Below are 24,143 nucleotides of genomic sequence, written 5' to 3' on the forward strand. Positions count from 1 at the left end.
TCATTTTGGTATTCCATAGACTATTACTTACCGTAGCTTTATCAAGTACTTTAATGGAATATGGCTCAGCCACATTGTGTTTTCTTAGTGCTTGCTCCAGCAGCTGTAAAGGGGGCCGTTCCCATTTCCCAAAAACAACTAGATCAATATCACTGGACAAAAAGAACACAGCATGAGATCCATAAGGACTAAAGTATAATACTCTACCAAAAAAAAAGGTAAAATTGGCATTCTCCATATTACAAGTCCTTCAGGGTGACCATTCTGCAACTTTTAATTTAGGTTCCCCATAAGCTTCCTTTAGTTATGTTAAGTAAGAGATGGTCTAGTTCACTTTAGGACACAAAATAGTATTCTGGTTTCTTGCTTTCAGTTCTCTGATGAGCTCTTTAAGCTCCTCTCCCTTTTACCTTTCTTGCTCCCTCCCCTCTGACTTCCACAGCCTAATCCCATCCCTCATCAACCCACTTTGACAGGAATGTTAATAGTCCAAATAATTTTTATCATTGATCATTATTCACAGAAATTAAACTTCCAGTGCTTTCCTACTGAAAATTTAATTTATGTAAAGACAACATACTCTTTAAGACATAGCTATACAGGTTTTCCACATTCATCTATTAAACCATTTAGCAATATAAACCACTGAAATAAGGCATTTTGCTCCCAAAAAATGGGGAAACAGAGCGCTGATGACTCCTCTGACTTTGCACAGTAACTCTGTGACAAGTGACACACTCAGTAATTCACCTTATTTAACAAAACACAATCTTCACACAGGAAATACTAAACATTCAATTTCACTGTATCTTGAAAACAAAGAGCCAAAGACTAACCCCAGACACAAGGAAGAAAAGGAAATTCACCAAAGGGTCAGTAAGTACCTACAACAGTACAATGATATACCAAATACTTATCTCAAATCTGTATGTTCAAGAGCTCTTCCCTTTGTCACATGGGACATTAGGGAAAAATTTTACTGGAAGTTTGATAAGTTTACACATTCCAGTCTAAATTCACCTTTAAAATTTACCATTACTCTAAAAGAAGACAAGCTTTACATAAAAGTAAATTATTACTTACCTAGTTGGAAGATAAAGCCCTGTACTAAAGCTGCCAAATATCTGGACCTGAAAAAAACCCAGACCAGTGAAATATCTTGTAATTATGAACACTCACATCATTTCACTTTCACAAGACTTAAGATTTTTCTAGACCTGTTAAGGATATAGCCCAGTAAAAAAAGTTATTGAACTTACTTTACTACATACTCTGTTAAGCCTCAACAAATACACTTTCTCTTATAGATGCAACTTTACAGGAAATCGTATTTTTTTTGAACATACAACGACCACCAATCCTGCTAGCAGCAGAGCATAAACTTTTGAAACAAGTCCTTTTCACTATTAATTTCTAGTTTGACAGAAGTTGTTATAATTTTCCTTCCTTCCTGCTCCCTTCTTTACTTGTAGGACAGCTTCACTGAAATTAGAAGAGTTTAAAGGAAATATTTTTCCAAACTTTTTTTGTTTAAAACCCAGCAAGTGTATCTAAACATATAATTCAGAGAAACATGAATTTTACTGTAAAGATGACCATGAAATTGTGGTATGTGTTTGTGCGTGGAAAAGAAGGTATGCTGAAGAGACATTCACAGTCCGCATCAAATACTTTTAGCATGCTTCCAATCTAGAGAGCTGAGACATTCTTCCCCCTCTGCTACAATAGAGCAAAATGTACAAGTCCACATCCTTGAAGTGACCTATAAAAAGGCTGGGCAACACTGGCCCATTTCAGTGTTTATACCTGTTCCCACAAGCTAGAACAGTGTTATTACTATGGAAAATTGCAGGTAAGGACGAAGCAGATGACCTTTACAGTATCTTTAGCTCAGCACTGTGGCCACAGGCCTCACTCTGTGATGGAAGCCTTTGAAATCACTTTGTTCTGAAATGTTTTTCTGCTTGTTAATGACAACGCTACTATCTCGTATTCAGAAAGGTGATGCTAGAGATACAGTTTACATTAAATTCCTTATGGATGTTCTTTGTTTGGAGGAAACAGTCTCTGGGTAATAAAGGGTTTGAAATACAACAACTGTCGTCACAAGATATCTCAGGAAGTCAAGTCCAATTTTCCCACTAAATCAGGGCTAAATTAATTCCCTGAATGTCAAATTTGTGAAGTCAAAAAATATTCTGGGGTTTTTAACTGTTTTTTTGTAAGACACTTGTACTTACAAGCCAGGAGTCCTTGCAGAAACGGATACATAGGTAGTCAGTCTCACTTTAATATACAAAAGGAATATTAAAGTGACAAAGAGACAAATTTCCTAAGCTTTTACTTTAAGAAGTGCACTTCCTGAAGTGGACAGTTTTCACATCCCCAGTTCCCAAAACGAAAAGAATTATCAGTGTCTTCATTAAACTGAAATCTAGGTTTCAAATTTCCTCTTTTTAAAATAAACTGTCAAGTACTGCAAGAGCTGTAATATCAAGTCAATTGGCTTAAGATGGAAGTCTTATCTATTCATTTCTAAAACACACAAAGATAATAGCCAGGTTAAGCGAACCGAGCTCTACAATTTACTAGAGAAGCAAATCAACACTTGAGTTACACTCACATCAGCTGTAGGCCAAAGATCTTTGATGACCGTTTCTATTCTTTTCACCACTTCTCTTCTCATAGCTGCTTCTTCAGGACGAGGGGACATGAAGTCATAGAAGTCAATTATTTCTTCATGTAGTCTAAAGGAGAAAGTAGCACCAGTTATAACGATGATTTAACTATTACAATAAATTTCAACAAAAACAGGCCACAGGCTTTATTTAATATCATCGTTTAACAATAATCAGCAGTACTTTCAAGAAAGGTGAATGCCACAGTAATAAGGCTTTCATATGGGAAACTGGAGGGTTCAGGCAGACATATTCATATTGATTTTCAAGGCAGCACCTCACAGTAACGTCAACGATACCTACACATCAGCCCTCAACATACTACCAGAATGCTAAAGACCTCAAAAGACACAGGATGCAAAAAACAGTAGATATTTACTAACTTTCTTACTGGCTCAACAGCGAAGGTCAAATTCAATTCCTGATTCCCAAAGATTATTTTCCTTAAAAAACAAAGCGTAGTCCTAGAAACTATGCAATAATCCAAATGTGAAGCAGCACAAGACCAATTAAAATCTTCAAGTAGGTTTATTCTTCTAGGGATTTTTTTCTTCTGTGTATGTGGAAGTTTACACAAACTTGGAAACAGGCCACTAGCATTAATGAGTTTTTGTAGAGGGTGATAAAAGGGACATTTGAGTACTCCTTGATGTGAGAATGTCCAGTTTGATAAACGGGGATTCCTCTGACCACTCAAGACCTTTATTAGCCATTCATTCATAGAGAAAGTGACCTTCCAAACGAACTACTCAATGTGAGAAGGGGTTAAATATATTCTCAAGTGTAAAGTACATTAATACCAGTGCCACATGAGGAGTTCTGACACTGGATCTTTACACACCTGTTAAGTCCTTTTGTTTCCCATCTCCCAACCCTATCGAACACTCACTGCCAAATCTGAAAGATCAATTTGAGTTTTGAGGTGAATGTCGTGTTTGCTTTCAATGGTAAAGCATCGAGCCATGCCAAACAAAACCAAAAAAATATAGTTTCTGAAACAGAACAGTAATAACTACTGCTGTGATATTTTACAAAAACATTTTTTGATGTTGACATATCTCTAAGATTCCTAATTCAAGAAACATATTAATTCAACATTGTAGTGAAATCCAAATACTGTCCTAAAAAAAAAAAAAGAAAAAAGTCAGGTTCAATCCTTAGTTAGCATACTTAGACTTTCAAAAGGAAAATTTTATACATCGTTAGTAGAACTCGTAATTCTTCCCCTGAGACTTTTGCAACTCATTTTCATAGAGAATTCCCACTCTAACAGATAGCCTCCAACTGACCACGTGCCCAATTTTTAAGTGTCAGGATTCCGTTCTATACACAAAGAAATTTTATAGCAGCAAAGCACTAAGATATTTCTAAAAAGTATACATATTTACAATTACTGTTTGCCCTTTCTCTTATCTTAAACTGGGCCCGGATCCACAATTGAACATTTAACTACACAGTCAACTTATCAACTAAACTTTTCAATTTGTTGATGAATCTACTTGATATCAAAACTTCAAAGCAAGACAGAAGGTACAAATTAATATGCACCTATTTCATTTTGTTTCTGGAAAGCACGTTTTTTTTTTTTTCCCCTCTCCAAGACAAGACCAATGAAGAAAATACCTGAACACACCTAACAGCAGTGGGGCCAAACTAAAGACTTCCCATTGTCCTACTTATAAAAAAAATCAGCAGTAGGCAGATACTGGGTGAAAGCAAAAAAAGACAAAGCAATTATCCAATTCCCTTGCAGCAATCCTTCCAAGCCTCCTGTAATTTTGTTTAGCATACTTTTGGGGTGGATCCCAACCATAACATGTTTTAGCTCAAAGGACTTTTCCTCCAGTGATTTTTCCAGGTCCTTTTAATCCATTTATGCTTTTGTCATTCATGGCATTCTATGAGAATTTAAATATGCATCAGAATAAAGTAGTGCTATCTTTTAAAGTGCTGCCTGTTCATGATTTTATTTGATGCTCCTTCTTGGGGGAAAAAAAAAAAAATTATTACTGGCAGTTCATCTCCAAACGTAGCACTTCTCAGGCTCTCAATTCATATCCACTTGTCTCTATCCACCAGCAATTTTTCAAGCTAGAAATCCTCATCTGTTTTTCGTTACACAGGAGCAGGTCCAAAGTTTGATCACTGCTAACCTTCTTCAGCTTCTTTTCAGTTGTACCATGTTTTCTGACAGGTGGCCAGAAATGCACAGAGTCAATACATAATTACACCATTCATCCATGACACACATTTGTTTTCATTTTATTGTCCATGTCTTAGCAAAGATTGCTGCTAACTGCTATTTGAGGATATTTGAGCATACAGCTGCTCTTTAAAAGAAACCATTATGAAGGAGCTTCAAGGTGTTTTCTGAACAATAACCACCAACATAAAGCCCACCCACTGGGTATATTCATCCTGAATTATTTTTCTTCAGATTTATGATTCCATATTTACTAGAATTTAATTTTATCAGAAATTTTATAACCTAATGAACATTGAACTCCCACTGCAACTGTCTGCAGTCAGCTCTAGCTTTCTATTATCCTTTCTATCCTTTTCTCATTCATTTCTTCCCTCCAGGTATTTATGAATATATCGAGCAACAGGGTCTTGAGTAATTCCACAGGTAACCTTCCCTTATTATATAAAGTAAATAGTTTATTCCTTCCTTTGCTTACTTCTAAGCAGTTAAGCCTTAAATGCAGCAAACCTGTGACTGTTCAGTTTTTACAAAGTCTGGAAAAAAGAATCTCAGAGACATTCTTCTGGAAAAAATCCAACAGCTCTGTGTTATCAAACTGATTACATGTATAAGGAAATGAGACCTGTGAGACAACTACTTTTATCAAAGCATGCACTAACCCCTTTCTTTATGTTTATTCACTCAAAAGTTCTGGTTTGTTATGGTATCAACCTCATACCACTGCTCCAGGAAACCCAGACATTCCTGAAAAAAACAATATGTTTACAGTAGCCATCCCATATTAGGGAAGGAGGAGAATAAAAGGGGTCTCAGTTCCCCTGCACACTGCAGCCTCTACCATGCACAGCATAGTCTTTCAAAAGCAGTCCCCAGTGTGTCAGCAAGGCCAGAAAAACAGCAAGAACACGAGCACTCTCTCACTTCAATGCCCCACTGAACTTCTGTTCAGACGATTAACACTGTCGCAATTCTTAATCGTATCATGAAAGACTCAAAAGAATACCACCCATCACTAGTCTATATTTCCTTCATCTACTTTTTAAGAAGTCGGCTTCGTATTTTTTGCCTTGCAGGGACAAGGCAGCACTTCATTTAACGCTTCAGTTTGCATGGGACAACAGCGCGAGAGCTAGAAAATCAAAACTCATTTAAAGTTCAAACCATATGCCATTGTTTCATGGTTAAGTTCCTCTGGAATTCTTCAGCATATACCTCTAGACATGGCTGTACAATAGTATTATTCTGCTGATGGATTTAAACATTCCTTACTAAAATTTAAAATGACAGTTGCCTGGAGTCAAAGAAAGTTCTGGTGAGAAGTCTCTTAAGCCCTTCTCTCACAAAAAGCAATACAATTAGTTCACTTCATTTTAACTACACGATCTGATTTCTCCTGGGTGCCCTTTCATGTCTCTTTCTATGAGTCCTAGTGACTCTACCAAGTTTCTTGCTTTTGATGTGCAAGGTTTTCACATTTAATTCACTTAGCAAACCAGTTCTCAAACCTTCTGTCTTAACAGACTTTTTTGTTCGCTCTTTCCAGTTTTCCTTAATTCAACAGCTTCTGCTTCTCAGAGAACACCATCTTCCTGGTCTACATCCTTCTGGATACGAGCCAATGCTATCTTCACAGTCAGCTTATGACAACACAAACATCTTAATACAGCATTTTCAAGCATTTTACCCTTTTGGCTTCCAACTGAAGAAGATTCTTAAGACTGAGATGCTTTTTTTAAAGTTTAGTATTACTGTAGTTTACACTTTTCTAAACATCTTTGCTCAAAGTTACTGGAACAGTCACAAAAAAGCATCTCTGTTATACATAAAACAAGCTGCTGTATGCTGCTCGGGACTAAGAGTAACTTCTCTACTAGCTGAAGGAATAATTTGGCATCTGAAAAAAAAAAACAGATCACAACAGGATATTCACTCAGCCAATACAGGTACAGTTTTCAGTTAAGTATTTTGCCCATTTAGCCTCTATGATCTTCACGAGCATTTGTTACTTCTTAAGTCATGACTGTGACAGTATCTTAATCATTAGGAACAGAATTTCAATTTGCAGCACACTATGTACATGCAGATACAAGTAACATCTTAATTCTTTTTCTGTTTTAAAGATAACTTCCTTCAACACCTAGCACGAGCCAATTTTCTCAATCTCCTTCCGGTTTCTCAAAGAATTTGGGCTCCAGCAGCATCCCAACACCTAGCTATCTTCTATCATACTTTAAGATGCCTTTTATAGTACTTTCCTAGCAAAGACAGGCATTTTAATTAACTTTTTCACAAGGCATTTTCACTATATTTATAGAAACACTGGGAACAAAACTTGGTGAGTTATAACTGCACTCTTAATGCAAGGTAGAAAAGATCAGAATGCAAGGATGCAGAATAGAAGCTGGTTGCACTTGCTACACTATTCAGCTTGCTAATTTGAACAGCCTGAAGGAACCTACCATTCACTAACGCTATTACTGCTAAGCACAGTAAACATCTGCTGCTTACAGGCTGAACTATGCAACGGAACTGACACCTTTTGTTTACCAAAAAAATAGCCCTTTTAGTGTTTTAGGAAAGGCAGACACACTTCTAGTCTTCAGGTTAAAATAATACTCAGGAGACATACTCAGACTTTTCCAATGTCTTTCCTTAAAGGCAGGTTTCTAAGAAAGGAGATCCTTTAGTTTACTCATCACTTACTGTATCTACAACTATTATTATATATAACACTGACTTGATACCTTCAACACAACAAAATGAAATTCTCAAACAGCATCAGCAAACTAGAAGGTGAATGAAAAGCTACAGAGACTTTGTTCCCTCAAGTAAGCATCCTGTTACCTTTCAACATCATGTCTACACTACAAAACACGTTAATTTATTTGAAAGGAACACATAGAAACATGACTGTATCATTTACATGGAACAACTCATTCTTTTTAAAAACATACTCATTCTAGTAAGTAAAGAATATTTTTCTAACTGAAAAGTCTAACACATCAGACAAGAATCCTTATTAAAATGAAAGAATAGATCCCACAGTTAAAGCATGTGGGTGAAACACTAGGGGTGAGTAGGAAAGTAAAGGAAGGTAAAGAAATGGGAAGGCACAGGCAGCATTTCAACAGAAGCTTTGTTGAAATAAAGGTTACAAATAATAGGACACGTTCTCTCAATGACATGTGAGCTCTGAAACATGCCTGACAACTGTGCTTTCTCGAGATTAAATGGTGAAAGGCCCAGCAGCCACTGTGCATATTTCAGAAATCTGTTGAACTATATCTTCACCTACAACTACCACAAAGCACAGCTGCATTACTGTGGAAATGCAGGTGGAATCTTACACTACAACAATCAAATGCATTCAACAGTTGAAACCAGCACTGCAGTTTGGGAACACAGTTTAGGAAAATAAGGGAGAATATGTATGTATGATTGAAAGCAATAGTGTATTCTGAGATACAGACTTTTCCCAATATGATCTAAAATTAAGACATCTGCAAACGTAGAAAAAATAGAACTATGACCAAGAAGGAGATGAACTTCTTATTCTTCTCTTCCCATCCCACTCACATCATCTATCAGATGCCTTCACTTTTGTATACCAGTCCCCCTCACTATCAGTAACGCTCAGGTAGCAGTGCTCTATGCAATGTTCTAGGCTTACAGATGAGAGGAACTATGAAAACACAGTGCCACGTTCACAGACTATACTGCCACACCAAATTAGTCTCATATTACTACGTAATTCAGACAGCAATTATCTTTGTCACTGTAACTGTATGGAAGGCAGCAAATTCAAAGATTGGCAGAATAAAATAAAAAAAAATCTCAACTATATGGAACTTATCAGAGCTGTGAAATGTTTTACAGGTAGGTATCCTAAATAGTAAACTCAAATAAGAATCGAGCTTACTTTGCAAGTTAGCTACTAAAAAAAGAATGGAAGACAAAAAGTACTTTTTTTTTTTCCTCATCCATAGATCAAAGAGGGTAGTTTACAAAATATATTGTACCTTTTCCACAAGAAATCATATTGTTCATATTTCCTCTCTAAGCTTTCTCTTTGCCCCACACTCTTGCAAGTCAGAGCCAGTCCTAATTTTAGCTTGAGTTTCTTGCCAATTAAATTTTACCTCAGGAGCACTTCACAGTTCACATACTCAAGAAACTAAGCTTCTTGGATTGATTTACACTGCAAATTTCCAGCCTTAAGTAACAGAATTTGTTTGCATTTTGGAAGAGAAAAAGAATCCAAAACCAATCTATTTTTGCAAAGTATGTCAGCTGAACCGACCCCCTCATTAATGGCTGGATGTACTTTGAAAAAGCTGCATAATAAAAATCTAGAAGAGAAACTGATATATCTCTCCAAGTCAATACATGGCAAAATAGACCCACTACATAAGCTTCTGAACAGCTGTACGTTACTTGTGAAGCCCAGCAGAACTTCACCACACCATCAAGAAAACATCACATAATTATTTTGTTGCATCAGTGAAGGAGCATACCATATGTTAAACCTTGGAACTGAATCAGCAAGCTCACTATGCCAATAAATAAAACCGCTAAACACTGAAATTCCTGTCTTAATACTATTCTTTTCCAAATGCCCAAAGATAGCAAGTGATTAAAATCCCAGACATGTCAGAAAGGTTGCAACAGCAGAAACACATTAGCAATGAGAGACTAATTATGCCTATGTAGATCAGGTGCGCACTACACCAGGTTAGCCACTGAAACATTTAAGAGGAGATGCAACTCTTGACATAATCTCAAGCAGCAGAGTCTAATTCAAAAAGCATCCATCAAAGCACCACTGGCAGCAAACCCTGCACATTCAACATCAGTATCTCTGCAAAGCAGCAAAAGCTAGAAAAGCATTTTCTGGATTTAAGGACTGCTGCAGTTCACCACATTAAAGAGGAAGCTTCTTAATTTAAGAATCTCACCCACAAGAATAAGGTGTTTCAGAGGCTATTAAAGATACCACACTGGTTGTTTAGCAAAAGCTTGCATCACTAATCAGATTTTAGGGAAAAAAGAGCTACTACCTTGTCACAGGATTCCATCAGAAGACATCTTCGGAAACCCTGAAGTCATGTACAAAGCAAGAAAAGAGGATTGCAACATTAAGGATATCAAAAAGGATTATGAGGAACAACTTAACGAGATGCAAACCTATGCTTGAGAAAGGATAAACTAGCTCAGAAGCCCAAAAATCTGCTTCTGTTAAGTGAATTAAATGATCAGAACAGAGAAAGTTAAGCGATCACAATGCATGACAAGTAGAGAAATGAGTATTTTTCTTTTTTAATCCCTCAGAGGTTTCGCTGATCCCTAACTATACAGGGAGAACTTGTCCCAGACCAACTTTTTAGTAGAAAATACTTCACAGGAAAATCTATTCTTGGTAATTTGGTATGCACCAAAAGCAGTACTCACTTGATACTGCATTTATATCAGAAGAATATTAAGCAGCAATCTTTTTTTTTTAATTTAAAAGCATTAGTTTTGACAGTCCTAATAGTCAAACTACTCAAAAGTAGAATCAATGCAACACATGAATAGTTATGATTATATCAAGATGTCAACATAGCTTTCGTAAATAGAGGTAGTTTCTTAAAGAAAACCATTAGGAATGATTTGCAAGAATCAGTCAACCACAAAGGAAATCCTGTTATCTACTTGGATTTCCAAACAGCATTTGATAATGGTCCACATGTCCTTATGAAGTAACTAAGCTGACATGGGATGAGAGGGAAGACCTTCACATAGATAAAGAACTGTTTTAAGCAGGAAAAAAAAAAAGGAGATGGAACTCTTAGTTTGCATGTTAAAGGAAGGTAACCAGTGAAGCCCTAAAGTGCCCTATGCTAATCAACATCCTCTTAAGTGATCCGGCCACAGGGACAAATAGTAAAGCTGACAAGTCTGAGGCTGCAAGGTTATCTAGAATAAGCCAGCTCAAGAACCACAGATGGACATTAAAATACAGACTGCACAATGAAGTGGCAGGCAGAATTTGAGATAGGATAAATATAAGCACAACAGAGGCATATGAGAAGATTCTGTCTTTACAAAGATGATTGCATCTTTGGGGCTCTGCATCAGCTCTAAACACTGAGGATCAAGATCTTGAAATAAGAATTCTTAAAAGGTCTGTTCAATACTCAGTGGCCATTTAAAATGAACAGGCAAGTCCCACGTTAGCAATCAGGAAACAGAAGTAAAAGATAGAACAAGATAGCCCAAGATGTAGAAATAGTGGGACGCTATCGCGCACAGGTCTGGTTCATTCAAGTCCCAAAGATACAACAGAGCTGTAAAGCGTACAGAGGCGATCAACATCTAGAGGCAGGAAGCAGCTTCAATAGAAGCAATGATTAAACAGTCTAGAAAACAGACAACTGTCAGGTGATTCAATTTTTCCCTTCCCTCTTCCAAGTCAGCTGCAAAGAGCACTCATGGTACCTCATTAATGCACAGACCTGTGTCTGGCAGCAACTACAACCTTAGTGACAGCCTCAGGACAAAAAAACTGGATCTTTACATAACGCGTAACTTAACTGAGGAACACCTTGCCACAGGACACTGCTGATCCCAGAAGCTCATACCAGATCAAGATGAGATGAGACAAATTCATACATAAAATCCACAATAAGCCTAACAATGCACTGCCTGTAGCCCAGGCAGTCTGAGAACCACAGATCACCAAAATCCAAAGATTATTCCAGGAAACATCGCCACAGGCTCATGTTGATATATTCTTCTCCCAACATTTGGCACTGGCCTCTAATGGTCTCACCCAGTACAGCTGTTTATGTTCTTAGTGCCAATTATCTCTTCTGCCAAAGCCTAACAACTGTGAAAAGCATCATGAAGCTGATGCCAGGATTAAACTGCTCCAAACATGTCCCATTCTCCTTTACGCACAGATGTAAGCACCTGTCATGCAAAGCCTTCTCATGTTTTACTACTGTAGCTCAGCTTTTCTGACCTCTAGTAGTATGTTCTCTCTCAAGTCTACTGCTGCCAAAATACTCCTTTCATTCCATTACCGAAAGTATCAGTCTAACTCCACGCTAGGCATCCACTTTACAAGGAAACTTTGAGCTCTACCTAGTCTATTCAACTTTGTTGACCACAAAAAAGAAATGTTCAGTTCTTTTGACAATTCATCCAGCAGCTACCCTTGAACTCTGCTGTGTACCAGCCTTTAGGCATGAAAACAATCCCTTCAACCACATCGCGATGCTCTCTCAAGTCTCTCTCCAGACATTTACTATGATTAACAGGCAACTAACTATTCCCACTCTCCTCTTTGCATACTACAGTATATACTGCCTAGTTCTGCCCTGATCCTAAAGCCAGATGAAACAAGAACCGCGTGTACATTGCCAGCGCTGCCTGCCTTTTACGTTAAGACCTTCACTTCCAGCGTCTACCTAATATTGCAGATAAAAGACACTAACGATTTAACAGACGAAGCACAGTCCATTGTGTTGATTCTGTATTAGAGCAAGACAGCACTGTTAAGTACAGGGAAGAGTTAGAATATCACCCTTGGGAACCCCTTAAAGCCCTTACAAGTGCTGGACACCCCAGTAAAGGCCTCACAGAGTTTCCAAAGTCTGCATTTTTTCAACTCGGACAAAGTACAAGAAAATAAAACTCGCAAAAGGGGCTGACAGTATGGCATCCCTACACATTAGTTAGCACTGTCCAGCTCTGACAGCAGCATAATAAGAAGCAGGGGTTTACAAACATGGAACTAGAGCTATGAAAGGTCCTGAATGCAATGCATTTTTAATAGTGCATTGCACAAAACCCAGTAATTGAATTTAGCTTGGTCAAAGTTCAGCAACAGATCATAAAAGCAGAAAACCCAGTAAGACTGGAATTAGAAATACTTCAGCATACAGGTGAAAAAATAAACAAATCCTAATATAGACTTATTCTATATAGTAACACCATCACATCTGAGTAGGTACAGAAATGAATCTCCGGATATCACTTTTGGTACACAGTATCCTTCAGCTACAAACTGGTGAACACTGAAGCAAGTCTTCTGGGAAAGCATCGTCATAAGCTTACCTTGCTTATGAGAACTCTCCCCAGGTATCTGCTATGGTCACCAGACAATGCTGGCCCAAATCCTCCTTCAGCCTAACCAAAGGTGGAGGTGTTTGTGCTCTACAACAGAACTTTTGCATCATAATCAAGAGATGGTTAAAGACAATAGGTATGGAGGGGGAAAAAATGAATACAGTAAATCATGAGATGCTATGCAATGCTAATTAGTCCAGGCAAAGCACCACTCCAAAGTATCACAACACTTCTGGTATCCACACTAATCTTCAACAAGCCAGTTCTGTTGTTTCTGCAGAGCACTGTAATGTACCAAGCAGATATGCCAGGTATTTCAGCACTAATCTCATTCAACATCTACAATTAATCTGAAAATTTAGATGACAGTATTACACAGAACAGACTCATATTGTTAAACATGCCTTAATTCTTTACTTACTTTGTTAACTTCATATTAAGAAGCAGAAGAATTAAATCATCTACAATTTTACACTACTTATAAGTCATTAGATACATCTTAAAAGAAAGTGCCGCAGTAGCTGTGTACCCAAGCAATGCAAACCTAGCAGTAGAGTCTTTAGCAAAAAGTTTAGAACAGCTTGATTCCATATTTTGAAATGCACTTTTAAACTCTCTGGATGTCTAAATTAGTCATATATATTTAAAATACTGACTTAACATAAACAGAAGGTATTGCTACTTTGATGTACAAAGGTGGCAGACCCTAAAATGCTAGATGTAGTTTAAAACCTCTTGAGAGGTTGCTTTACAGTACCAAGAAACCACAGGTAGTTCTGAACATCAGTCACAACAGTTTGAGCTAACCTCATAATATTAAAGGACACTTATCTGCATTGCATCTGAAACCAATCATTTTGTCTTCTCTGCTGTGCTGTACTTCTAACCTAAACCCAGGCATTTAAGAATTTACACTATTGCTAGATTAACCACTCTGTTGAAGCATTGGAATAAATACAGCTTCATTCTCCTCACTCCTTACCTTCCAAAAATCTGGAAAAAGATGACACAGATCAATCTAGGGTATCCTAACGCATAGCTTTAGGATGAAATCTAATCAAGCATGGCTACTCACACTTGTGTTTTACAAGAGAGAAACTTTCCTTTACAACACAAAGATTGGCATGCTACTGTCATAAGGCAGTAAAAGCAATAGGTGTGAGTCCACTGGAAAAAAGGAATGCTGTACACAGAGCAATAGGCAGCCTTTACAACATAAAGCATTCCTAAATATCACCACACCTACCATCACAAAACTACTGAATGCAATCCATTTGAAAAAAATGATGATGACTTGCACTGCTACACACCATCTCCAGCTCTGAATGAGGAAGCAGAGAGAAGACAGTACCATTTCAAAGCATGTAAGCATTTCATCAAAACTACTACTGCAGCCTGGGAGAGGGCAAACAGAGATTTACCTTCTTAGTCTGTTACCAAAAGACACTACAGTAACACTGTGAGCTACTGCACATCAGTTGGAAATTTCAGCACGTTGTAGAAAAACATTCTTCAGAGAACAACATTCGTGGCAGAGTAAGCTCTAACATTCATGTATAATATGAGCAAAAGAGCATCACTGATCAAGTCCTTCTTCCTATAATCTATGTCCAAAGCAGACTGCAACTGAAGATTGTAAGGAACACATTTTTTTGACAGTTGCTTATGCCAGTTTGACACCACTGAACATGCTCTGTCAATCGACCATCACAGCTATGGAAGTGATGCTCCAAGACTGGGCTGAGAATTCCAAGTAATACCAGGCAACAAATCAGGAACGTAAAAGATCCAGAAGAAACTTCTGTAAGGATCTGTTCCGACACTAGTCTTTTCAGTATTTTGATTTGAAGAGCCAAATAATACACCAGCCTAGTTTCAGGAAAGTGAAGTTAAACTCAACGGAAGTCAGGAATTACTGCAGAAGATAGACGCCTAAAGCCACTCCATCAGTGACAATATTTTTGTTATTTCAATCATGTACGTATTTCATACAAAAATTTCTAACACCAAACAGAAAATTGTTTTAGAATACATGCTTGTCCAAGATTCAGCTTGGGTAACAGAACTCAAAGTTTTAAGCAGAAACTGCTTCTCTCATTTAAGTCTATGGTCTCAACGCTCTCCTTCAGCACTAGTTCCCCACTACTCTACATTTGTAGTTTTGTGAAGCGTAACGATTTGACAAATTAATCATGAGACAGTCTGGAACCACGGGATCACACATGCTGTAGTTACTGGTGTCCCAGCCCTAGCATCATGTAGTAATATAGATCCTTGACAGAAGACCAGGAAACACAGATTCCACTTTCAAAGATATTTAGCCAAGAACTTGTCATTAACTCATCAGCAAAAGAATAACCTGTATTATGGAACTGAACAGTGCAACTGAAGGTTGGCTAAACAATTTTCTTGTGTATGAACTTTTGATAAACTTGTATTTGAGAAGAGGCATAAACTTTATAAGGAAAGCAAACAGAAAAAAAAAAGGGTGGAAGATGAAACATAAGGATATGTGATTGGCATACGTGCTGCTGGATTTGATTCCGAGGTTTGCTGTAGACTTGCTGGGTGACCTCAGGCAACCCCCTCATCTGCCTGCCTGGAGATCTACCTCAGCAACACTGACTTGTCTAACACAGATAAATTAAAACATTAAGTCAGTGTTCTACTGTATCTCTATGTAAATAAACCAAAGAAATCTAGACTATTTTTAAGATAATATTGGAATTTTAGACATATATCTTATTAGTACAGGACCCAAAGCACCTAGCACATGACATCTCTTAAACATCCAAATCTTAGCTTCCTGTAAGCAATTTTCATTGTCAGTGTCAGTTTGGAATTAAAAAGCAGTACTCACAAGTCTTGTCCTCCCCCAGGAGAAGCTATGGTTTGCAAAATCTGAATTTTAAAAACTTCTTTTAATACTTCTGGATAACTTCAATGCACTCAACACCTAGCAATACCACCCAAAAGAGAAAAGGAAGACACCATCCTTCAGTTCAATCTCTCACTTAAATTTCTCCAGCTCAGAAAGTGCACCCTGTTATCTTTATGTATCTCCCTCTACAAATATGCAGTGCCTTTACTCCATGGGCATCCAAGGGTCTTGGATTTTAGGAGTGCCAGGAAACTATTTTTGAAATGACATCAGAAATCTGCTATGGTCAATCAATGCAGCTAGCACTTTTTCCAAGAATAAAATAACCTTAACATTAGAAAGCAACATTTCCCCTTGACTGAGTGAAATTTGACAGATGAAATACAGAAGCCTCATGGAGCATCCCAGAGGTGTTTTGTTCAAGTTTCATCCCTTCTACATGCCAACTGGACCAAACTGAATACTCAGCCTCACTAACTATCCATTTATATGAGAAAGTTATGGTCACAAAATAGTATAAGCTTCATAAAAGTGTTCTCTTTAGAAAGCCAAGACTTCAGGTATCAGCTGGCTCAATCTGTTCTAGAGATAGAACATCTCCCTCAAAAACATTCTAAGACCACACTGACGTTCATGCTTATTTCAGCCAGAATTGGGCACTTCCCTTTCAGTTGATGTCCCTAACACTCCCCAAAGTAACCAGTCTGCTACGGCCTAAGCAGAGGCATTTAGAAATTAGTGCAAGGGTCGTCTTTGAGCTCCTCTGAAGCCTTCTGTTTCCCCCTTACAATCTGAATTGACCCCTAGGCGGCTGACATGCATCCACCACCTATCTCTGCTTTAACTATTCTACGTGCCGTTTGATAGGGGCCTGACATCTTCACCTCTACCTACTACAAGGCAAGGCCTAACCCCCTGTATCTATGGGTTCCCAGGCCCTGCCCGCATGGCTGCTCGGGCCAGCAGCCACCCAGCCAGCACAGACCAAGGTGATTTACAAAAGAACACAGTTTCGTGCCCACCATCCCTTGTCATCACCCTCGCTGCCGCAGCCAGCTCCAGAGGTGTTTGACCCCAACCCACCCGCCCCCCCCGTGCCCGGAGGGAGCCGCAGGAGAGGCTGCCGAGGTCCCCCTTTCCTCTCGGGCTGCAGCAGCCCCAAGGGGCCCCGGCTGCTCACCCCTGCACGCCCGGGCTGTATTTTCTGGTCTTCCAGGGTGTGCCGGGGCTCTGCAGTGCTGGCTGAGGCGGCTGCCGCTGCTGGTGGGGGGAGTTGTTGATGGCGACGCCACGGCTGCCGGAGAGCAGGTAATTCATCCCATAGGTGCTGGCTTTATTCTCTCGTTTCCTCCGGCCCGGGTGGTACTGGTGCTGCTGGGGAGAGGCCGGCGGCGGCGGGTGGGGGCTGCGCGCCAGGTGCGGGGGCTGGTGGTGCCCGTTCACACCGTTCACTTTGTTCTCGTGGAAGTTAAAAAACTCCCCGGGTCCGGCCCCGCTGCCCAGCAGCCCGGGAGGAGCCACCACCGCCGCCGCCCGGGGGCCGCAGGAGGAAGAGGAGGAGCCGCCGCCTCCGCCGCCGCTGCACGATCCCGAGGAGGAGAAGCCGGGGCTCTCGGTGCCGGACTCCACCGACGAGCAGGAGGAGGAGGAGGAAGACACAGAAGGCGACTTCTGCAGCCGCCGCCCTCCCTCGCCGCCGCCGTTGACCGCCGCGGGGCCGGCGGTGGCAGCGGGAACCAGTCCGGTCAGCAGGGCCGGAGGGGAAGGTGAAGGCGAAGGCGGCGAGGAAGAGGAGCAGCAGGCGCCGCCGCCGGGCGCCCCGAGCCGCACGCAGCTGTGTCCGCGGGGCGGGGAGGAGGCGGCGGCGGAGTCCAGCGCCGGGGAGTTAAGGCAGAGGTAGTGCGGAAAGCTGGCGCCGCCCCGGCCCCCCACGCCCTGCGAGGTCTCCCAGATCTGCATCCACAGCGCATTCGCGGGGCCTTTCTGCTCGGGCTGGATCCAGGCCACGCGGGGATCCATCCACGCCCGCCCGCCCGGCCTCCGACCCTCACGGCCCAGCCAGAGCGACGCCGACGCCGCCGCCCCCCGCTCACCGCGCAACCCCTCGCCTCAGCGCGCCGGGCCCGGCAGCGGCGCTAGACACGGGCCGGCTGCAGCGGCATGTGTCGCGGGGAGGGAGGAAGGGCAGAGCCGGGCCGGGCGAGGAGAACGCGGTCCGGGAGGAGCGGAGGCGGCGCAAACTGTACCCGGCCCGGCGGCTGCCCGGAGCGCTCCCCCTCGCCGTTCCAATGTGGCGTCCCCCTCGCCCGGGCCAGAACCGGCACTGCGCATGCGCCGCAGATTTTAAACCTGCACGGGAAGACGGCCGCCCTGGCAACCGCGCATGCGCGCTGGCCGCCCCCGGAGGGGCGGGACCAGGCCCCGCCGGGGCCGGCGGGAGGAAAAAGGACGTTGGCACGGCTTCCCCGGCTCCGGCGGGCTCGCCATTGCGCGCATGCGCGGCCGATGGGGGCCTCGGAAGGGTTCGGAAAGCTTCGTAAAGTTTGGAAAGGGTTCGGAAACTCTCGGGTGAGAGGGGGGGGCTCGGCGTCCGCCGCGCCTGCGCACGAGCGGCTCTCCCGCCCCGTTGGTGGTGGCTGGCGGGCCCTTGCTGGGCCCCGGTCGCCGCTGGTGAGGGAGAGAGGGGAGACAGTGGTGCCGGCGGGCCCTGCCAACACGGTCCCGGCTGGCGGGAGCCTCTACTAGGTCGTGGACGCTAACGGCTAGAGCAGCCGGGGCCCAGCGGCGGTTTGTTCGCGAGGACCTGCGTCTCCTCCCTCCGTTCCGGGGCTCGTCCCCCGTGGAGAGGCGTAGCCCTGCTCCCACAGAAATAGAAGGGTGAATTTTTGAGGGGTAACTGAGATGAGAAAAGCGAGCGCCGGCAGAGCTTCTGCGAGAGGGGCTGAATGGTTGGCAGGGCGGGGACTGAGCGGGGCCACGCTGACCCTTGGGAGGACAGGGGAGGCCTGGGGCGGGCGGGCTGTGCGTGCAAAGGGAAGCACGCCGTTCGTAAGCAAGGGGAGGCTCTCCCGCTTGTCGTTCTGGCACCAAGAAAGCACCGTGAAGTGCTGTGTTTCTGCTGGCTACTTAGTTTTTTACTGGGCTTGAATCTCAGGGGCTTGGTGCCTGTTGCAGGGCGTGTCTCTAATGGACGGGTTTCATGTGTGGTGATCGCTGTTGAAGTGGGATCAAATTTGGATACTCTGTGTTTCTTCTCTGGCCTACAGATAGGCTTTAACAGCCAGCTTTCCAGAATGATGTCCACAACTGTTCTCTTTCTAATCCAGTGATCTGGTCTTTTCCTTGAGCAGCTTCAGCATGCATATGGATCAAGTGTTCTCTCACCAGCATACCCCAGAGTCTCCAGTGGTCCAGGAATCACTACTCAGTTGGATACAGCTGTTACCTGACTGCAGAACAGCAGAGAGAAGGGTTGTACGTGCATAATGACAAATAGTATCAGGGGAATTCCAGTTACAGTAGGCCTCCTGTGCAGTTGTGTGGTATGTCTTAGGTGATCTAGCAACTTACTGCCACAGAAGAAGAGAAAAGGAGAGATCCGACTCTCAGTAACCCTGCTACTCCCTTTTCCTGCTCTCTTGCACAAGCTCTGATGTTGATCGGTGAGACAATTTAACTTGTTAATTCAGCAGAAAACTGCACTAGGAAGAAAAGTAATAGTTTATTTTGAATGAGCTTATTTTGTGGTTGGAGTTGGCACTAAGGAGGGGGTTGGAGAGAAGATGAGACTCATTTGTTAGCAGAGGGCAGTTGTATTTGATGCAGCTGTACTCTAACTATACCCTTAGACTTCAGAGTAAGAGAAACTGATTTGAGGGTGACAGCCTAATGTTTATTGCTGGAAGTCATTTAGAAAGAGCAAGTCATTCATTTGTTTTTGTTAAGAAACAGATCTGTTTTCGGGAATGACAGCCAAACTGCACATAAAAGTACACAATAAACTAACCAAAACCAAACCACATAAAAGAGTCATTAAGCTTGTCTCATAGAAAAGCATGTTCACCAGAATTTCCATCTGATGAAACCAAAGCGCCTTTCTAACTTGTGTGGTCAACTAGGTATACAGATCTTCAGCACAGATTTCAGCCACTTGAGTAGCAGTCCTTGCTTTTACAGTTCATCTTCCCAAAGGATTTTGGATATTTTTTTTTGGTTTGGCTTTAATTGAACTTGAATGGAGACAAATAAACAGGTCGCTCAACTCTGCTTATATAATACCATAAGAAGTAAAGCACAGAAGTATACTATATCTTTCTTCTTTTAGCCCTGAATAGTTTGCATTCTTGCCTCTATGATGGCCCAGGTTCAGCAAGGAGAGGCGAGGATCGGCAGTATTTCTGCAAGCCTAGCCGGTGTGGTATGCTGGTGGTTAGGATCGTTACTTTGTAGATCTGCTTTGAAGTACTGAGGAGGCCATAGAGCCCAGATCCCAACCTTTTCAGTTCCGTGTTCTGACTTTTCACACAACAGGTGAAGATCGCATCTTCAAGCTGCTGAGTTAAAAATAAAGAAGTACTGATCAGTGTTTTGAAAATAAATTAAAAAAGTAATGAAAAAAAAGACACAAGGACTGATCTTACAGAGGCAATTCCAAGCTTTGCAGTTTCATGACCTGTTTTCTTTATTTTCCTTCTGTTGTGGTTTAAGCCCAGCCAGCAAGTAGAAGCATGCAGCCGCTCGCTTGACCCCCATTTTTTTTCCTCACAGAAGGGTGGGAGAAGAGGAAAAAAAAAGGGGGGGGAGAAGGGAGAAAAAAAAAACAAACTCCTGGGTTGAGATAAAGGCAGTTTAATAGAAACAATAACAGAAAAGGAAAAATAACTAATAATAGCAATAATAATAGTGACACAGGGCACTCACTGCCAGGTGAATTGGCACTGTCCAGAGCAGTGATTGTGGATTCCTGACCAACCCCCATTTATATACTGAGTATGATGCCTATGGTATGGAATATTCCATTGGCCGTTCCATCATTCTGTCTATGCTTCTATGGAAAACTGACAAAAAGTCCTTGAATATTGTAAACGTCACTTAGCAACAACTTAAAACAAGAGGTATTATTGACATGCCTTTCACAGCAATCACTAGAAAGAAAATTAACTCTTCCAGCTGAAACCAGGACACCTGCCCTGCCCTGCTGCCATCTTTTAAAAGTCAGTGCTTTCAAGAGGGCCTAATTTCCCACTTGCTAAAATTATCTCTGACTTCATTTTGAGGTCTAGCTGGTAGAGACCGCTGCCCTGTAAGAGGCAATAACTCAAAAGCAGCTTTTCATTGATGGGCGACGCAACATTCCTGAGGCTCTCACCAATCACAATGCTGTCTTGGAAGGGGCCAGACTCTTTACTGAAGTAGCTACAGTCTTATCAGAAGGGGTTGCCTCTCGCTGACTCAAACTGTGTTCTGTAGACAGAATTTCTGAAGCTAAAATGGTGCTTTGTCAGTTCCTTATGTGGGGTCAAGGCAGCAAATACTATGCAAGTGTAATCATGGGCACAGGATGGAAGTTTTGGGCACAACCTACTCAGGGATCTGCATGTTAAGAACATGGAGAAGAAGGAATTCACCTCAGAAAAATCTACAAGCAATGGTTAACATGCTAGTTCACTCATGTATGCCATGATGATTCTCTGAAGCTTGAAGGATGTCACTGAAATAGCTCTGCAGAAAAGGAGACATTACATGTTTCCTTGTAAGTGTGTAAAATGTAAAGACATAACACCCAATGGCCTGTCGTGGCACAGGGACAAGAAAAATTATTGTCTTCTAACATCAGCTCCTACTCTGCCTCTAGCATCTCCATTGAGAAATCTAAATAAAGCATGTTTCTAATCTTGTCTCCTTAAAGTGAGAATTTCCTTTGCCAGGATTGATTTTTTAAAAACTGGTTGATTTTAATTCAGTTGTCCTTACTGAATGAAACTACTCACTGAAGGAAAGACTTTCAGAAAGTTTGAAAGTCAAATATAGTTTTGATCATTAGAAAAAAGTGCTTTATTTTCAAAAGAACTTCCTTCCCACTGGTGAACTTGTGAGGACCCAGATATTGAGAAGATCCTAATCTCAGGAGACACAAGGCCATGTTTGCCGTGGTGAACCTCAAATGCTTGATCCAGATTATTAATGTCATATTACAATGCCTTATACTAGCATTGCCTGTCTTATGCCAGTAACACAATGTCCTTATACCTGCTCTTTTTTGTGACTTCAGTTTCCTTAAGGTAGTATTTGACTTTGAAGTTATAGAACTAATGACTAAAATGTAGTCTCATTACTTCTGAGGTCATTTAATTAATCTGTTATAAAGTGTTTTAATCTGGCTGCTTGTCACAGAAAACAGAACCACAGCTCCCTCTTGGATGAAGATTGTATTTCAGTTTCAACTTCAGCCAAATACATTTTTCATTTGGCAACAGTGGCAGCACTGAAGTCTTTGGTAACCTTGTACTTGATGACTTTGATGTCCTGATGACTGCAGTTCCAAATCTGTGAATAGTTCATATCATGTCTTTTGGTAAATAATGGCAATCGAGTTGAATCTGTAAGTGGGATATATACAGGGCAGTGTTGCCCAATGCTTGCTATTAATGTTTTTGGGTTTTTTTAACAAGCCTCCTGAAGTCATTAAGGCAGGGAAAGGCAGATAGTCTCTCCTGCCTTTAATGTGTCTCAGTTTACACCCCTGGAAATGATGAGATGCAAATACAGCATACTCAGGTGATGCAACCTTAGTTCTCTTCTCTGAAGCTGGGGATTGCCACGGGTGTGATTGCACCAGGGCGACACAGTGGCTGAGAGGTAACCAACGGGTTCTCCTAACAGTTCACACTCTGCAGGATGTCTCCAGGATTTTGTCCTATATGACCTTCATTCTGGTCACCCACAATCTTGCTGCAAGCCTCTGATGCATCACCTCCTTCACACTCACCAGCTCTGATCTCCTTATTCGTAGCCTTTGTGGCCCACAGGATGGATGGAGAAGGCACAGAGAGTAAGGTTCAGCAGTATTTCTGATCAGCCGTGTATCTGCTGAAGGCAGATAAAAAACACCATCTTGAGCTGGATGGGGGCATGAGAGAAAGGCTGTCCAGCCAAGGCGATGTGCCTCTAACAAGTGACCTTTAGAGTGTGGTAGTCACCAGGAGGTAAAGGGGAGACACTTTTCTTAGCTGTACCTTGTCACTTCTTTTTTCCAGTAAATGCATTCCTGGAGAGGAGAGCGGAGATAGAGTTTTCCTCTCTCAAATGGAGCTGATCACAGTGGGAAGACAAATGGAAAGGCAGAATAGGAGTTTATGATTCTTACATGGCATGATTTAGTGCGTGTTTGTAATCTGTCCTCTGGAAACATGGGCTTTTACCTTCTTAAAAATGGCTTCTGTCTCCTGTTAAGGAAGGCCTGGCATGAGTAACCATGAACAGGATAAAATCATGTCATCTTTTCCTCCTTAAATCTTCCACTTTGCTCAGTCCTTTCTCTCTTTGTGGCTTTACGTCCTCTGCTGATGAACACTGAGCATCGGCAAAATGTAGGGTGTTGAGGCACATTCAGAGCCAATTGAAGTGCAGGGGCTGAAACAGCTGTCAACCACCAGCCGCCTCCTCTTCCCACTCCTTCTCCCCCTATTCTCACACAAGGGTTGCCAGCCCTGTGTCAGAGAAGCTGAACAGATGATAAATCAACAGCTGAACAGCTGCAGCTTCCAGCCAGGCATGTTCATACACATGAAAATCCTTTTCTAGCTGCCTACACGAAATAGCTGGATGGTAAATGGAGAACGCGTGGGAGGTGGTTCACAAGCCGTTCAATGACGCTTGCAGTCAGGGTGGCAGCTTGGGGGAGAGAGGTTGCATGGGCAGCCAGGTGTCATTCTTGCCTCACACTGCTGAATGTGTGTCAACGCTTCTTGCGGGAACTCTGTCTTGGAGACCTTTCGTCACTGTGTAGTTGTGCAATACTACAACAGGAGCAAGATAAATGTGTCACCCACATTTTATTTCCATTTATATATTTGGGGGTCTGGTAGGGATTACTTTCAAAATGCTGCTTCAATATGACTATTTATCTTGGTTTATTACACAGCAATTAAATACTTAACACAGCCTTTTTTTACCGTTTTCCGTGACATAAACCAAATAATTATTTAATTATTCTGTTTCAAGTATGGTGTATGCAAATTTTTAAATTGTTTTTGTGTTTTATTTT

The 24,143-nt window shown here is 41.7% G+C and overlaps 1 protein-coding gene across 7 annotated transcripts in view; it reads right to left on the reverse strand.

Moving 5' to 3' along the window:
* TENT4A (terminal nucleotidyltransferase 4A) overlaps positions 1–20,647 on the reverse strand; it is a 64,369-nt gene extending 43,722 nt beyond the window's left edge. For 6 of the 7 annotated variants that reach the window (XM_063326205.1, XM_063326202.1, XM_063326203.1 and 3 more), the window contains exons 1-4: positions 17,058–17,912; positions 2,624–2,747; positions 1,084–1,130; positions 32–152 (exon numbers count right to left, since the gene is read on the reverse strand). In XM_063326205.1, coding sequence (XP_063182275.1) covers positions 32–152; positions 1,084–1,130; positions 2,624–2,747; positions 17,058–17,896 — 1,131 coding nt within the window. In that variant the 5' untranslated portion in view covers positions 17,897–17,912. Of the gene's footprint in view, positions 1–31; positions 153–1,083; positions 1,131–2,623; positions 2,748–17,057 lie in introns of all 7 variants that reach the window. The other variant, XM_063326204.1, reaches the window with a different exon arrangement.
* Between the last annotated feature and the right edge of the window lie 3,496 nt (positions 20,648–24,143).

Source organism: Chroicocephalus ridibundus, chromosome 2 (genome assembly GCF_963924245.1).
Source record: "Chroicocephalus ridibundus chromosome 2, bChrRid1.1, whole genome shotgun sequence".
Lineage (NCBI taxonomy): Eukaryota > Metazoa > Chordata > Aves > Charadriiformes > Laridae > Chroicocephalus > Chroicocephalus ridibundus.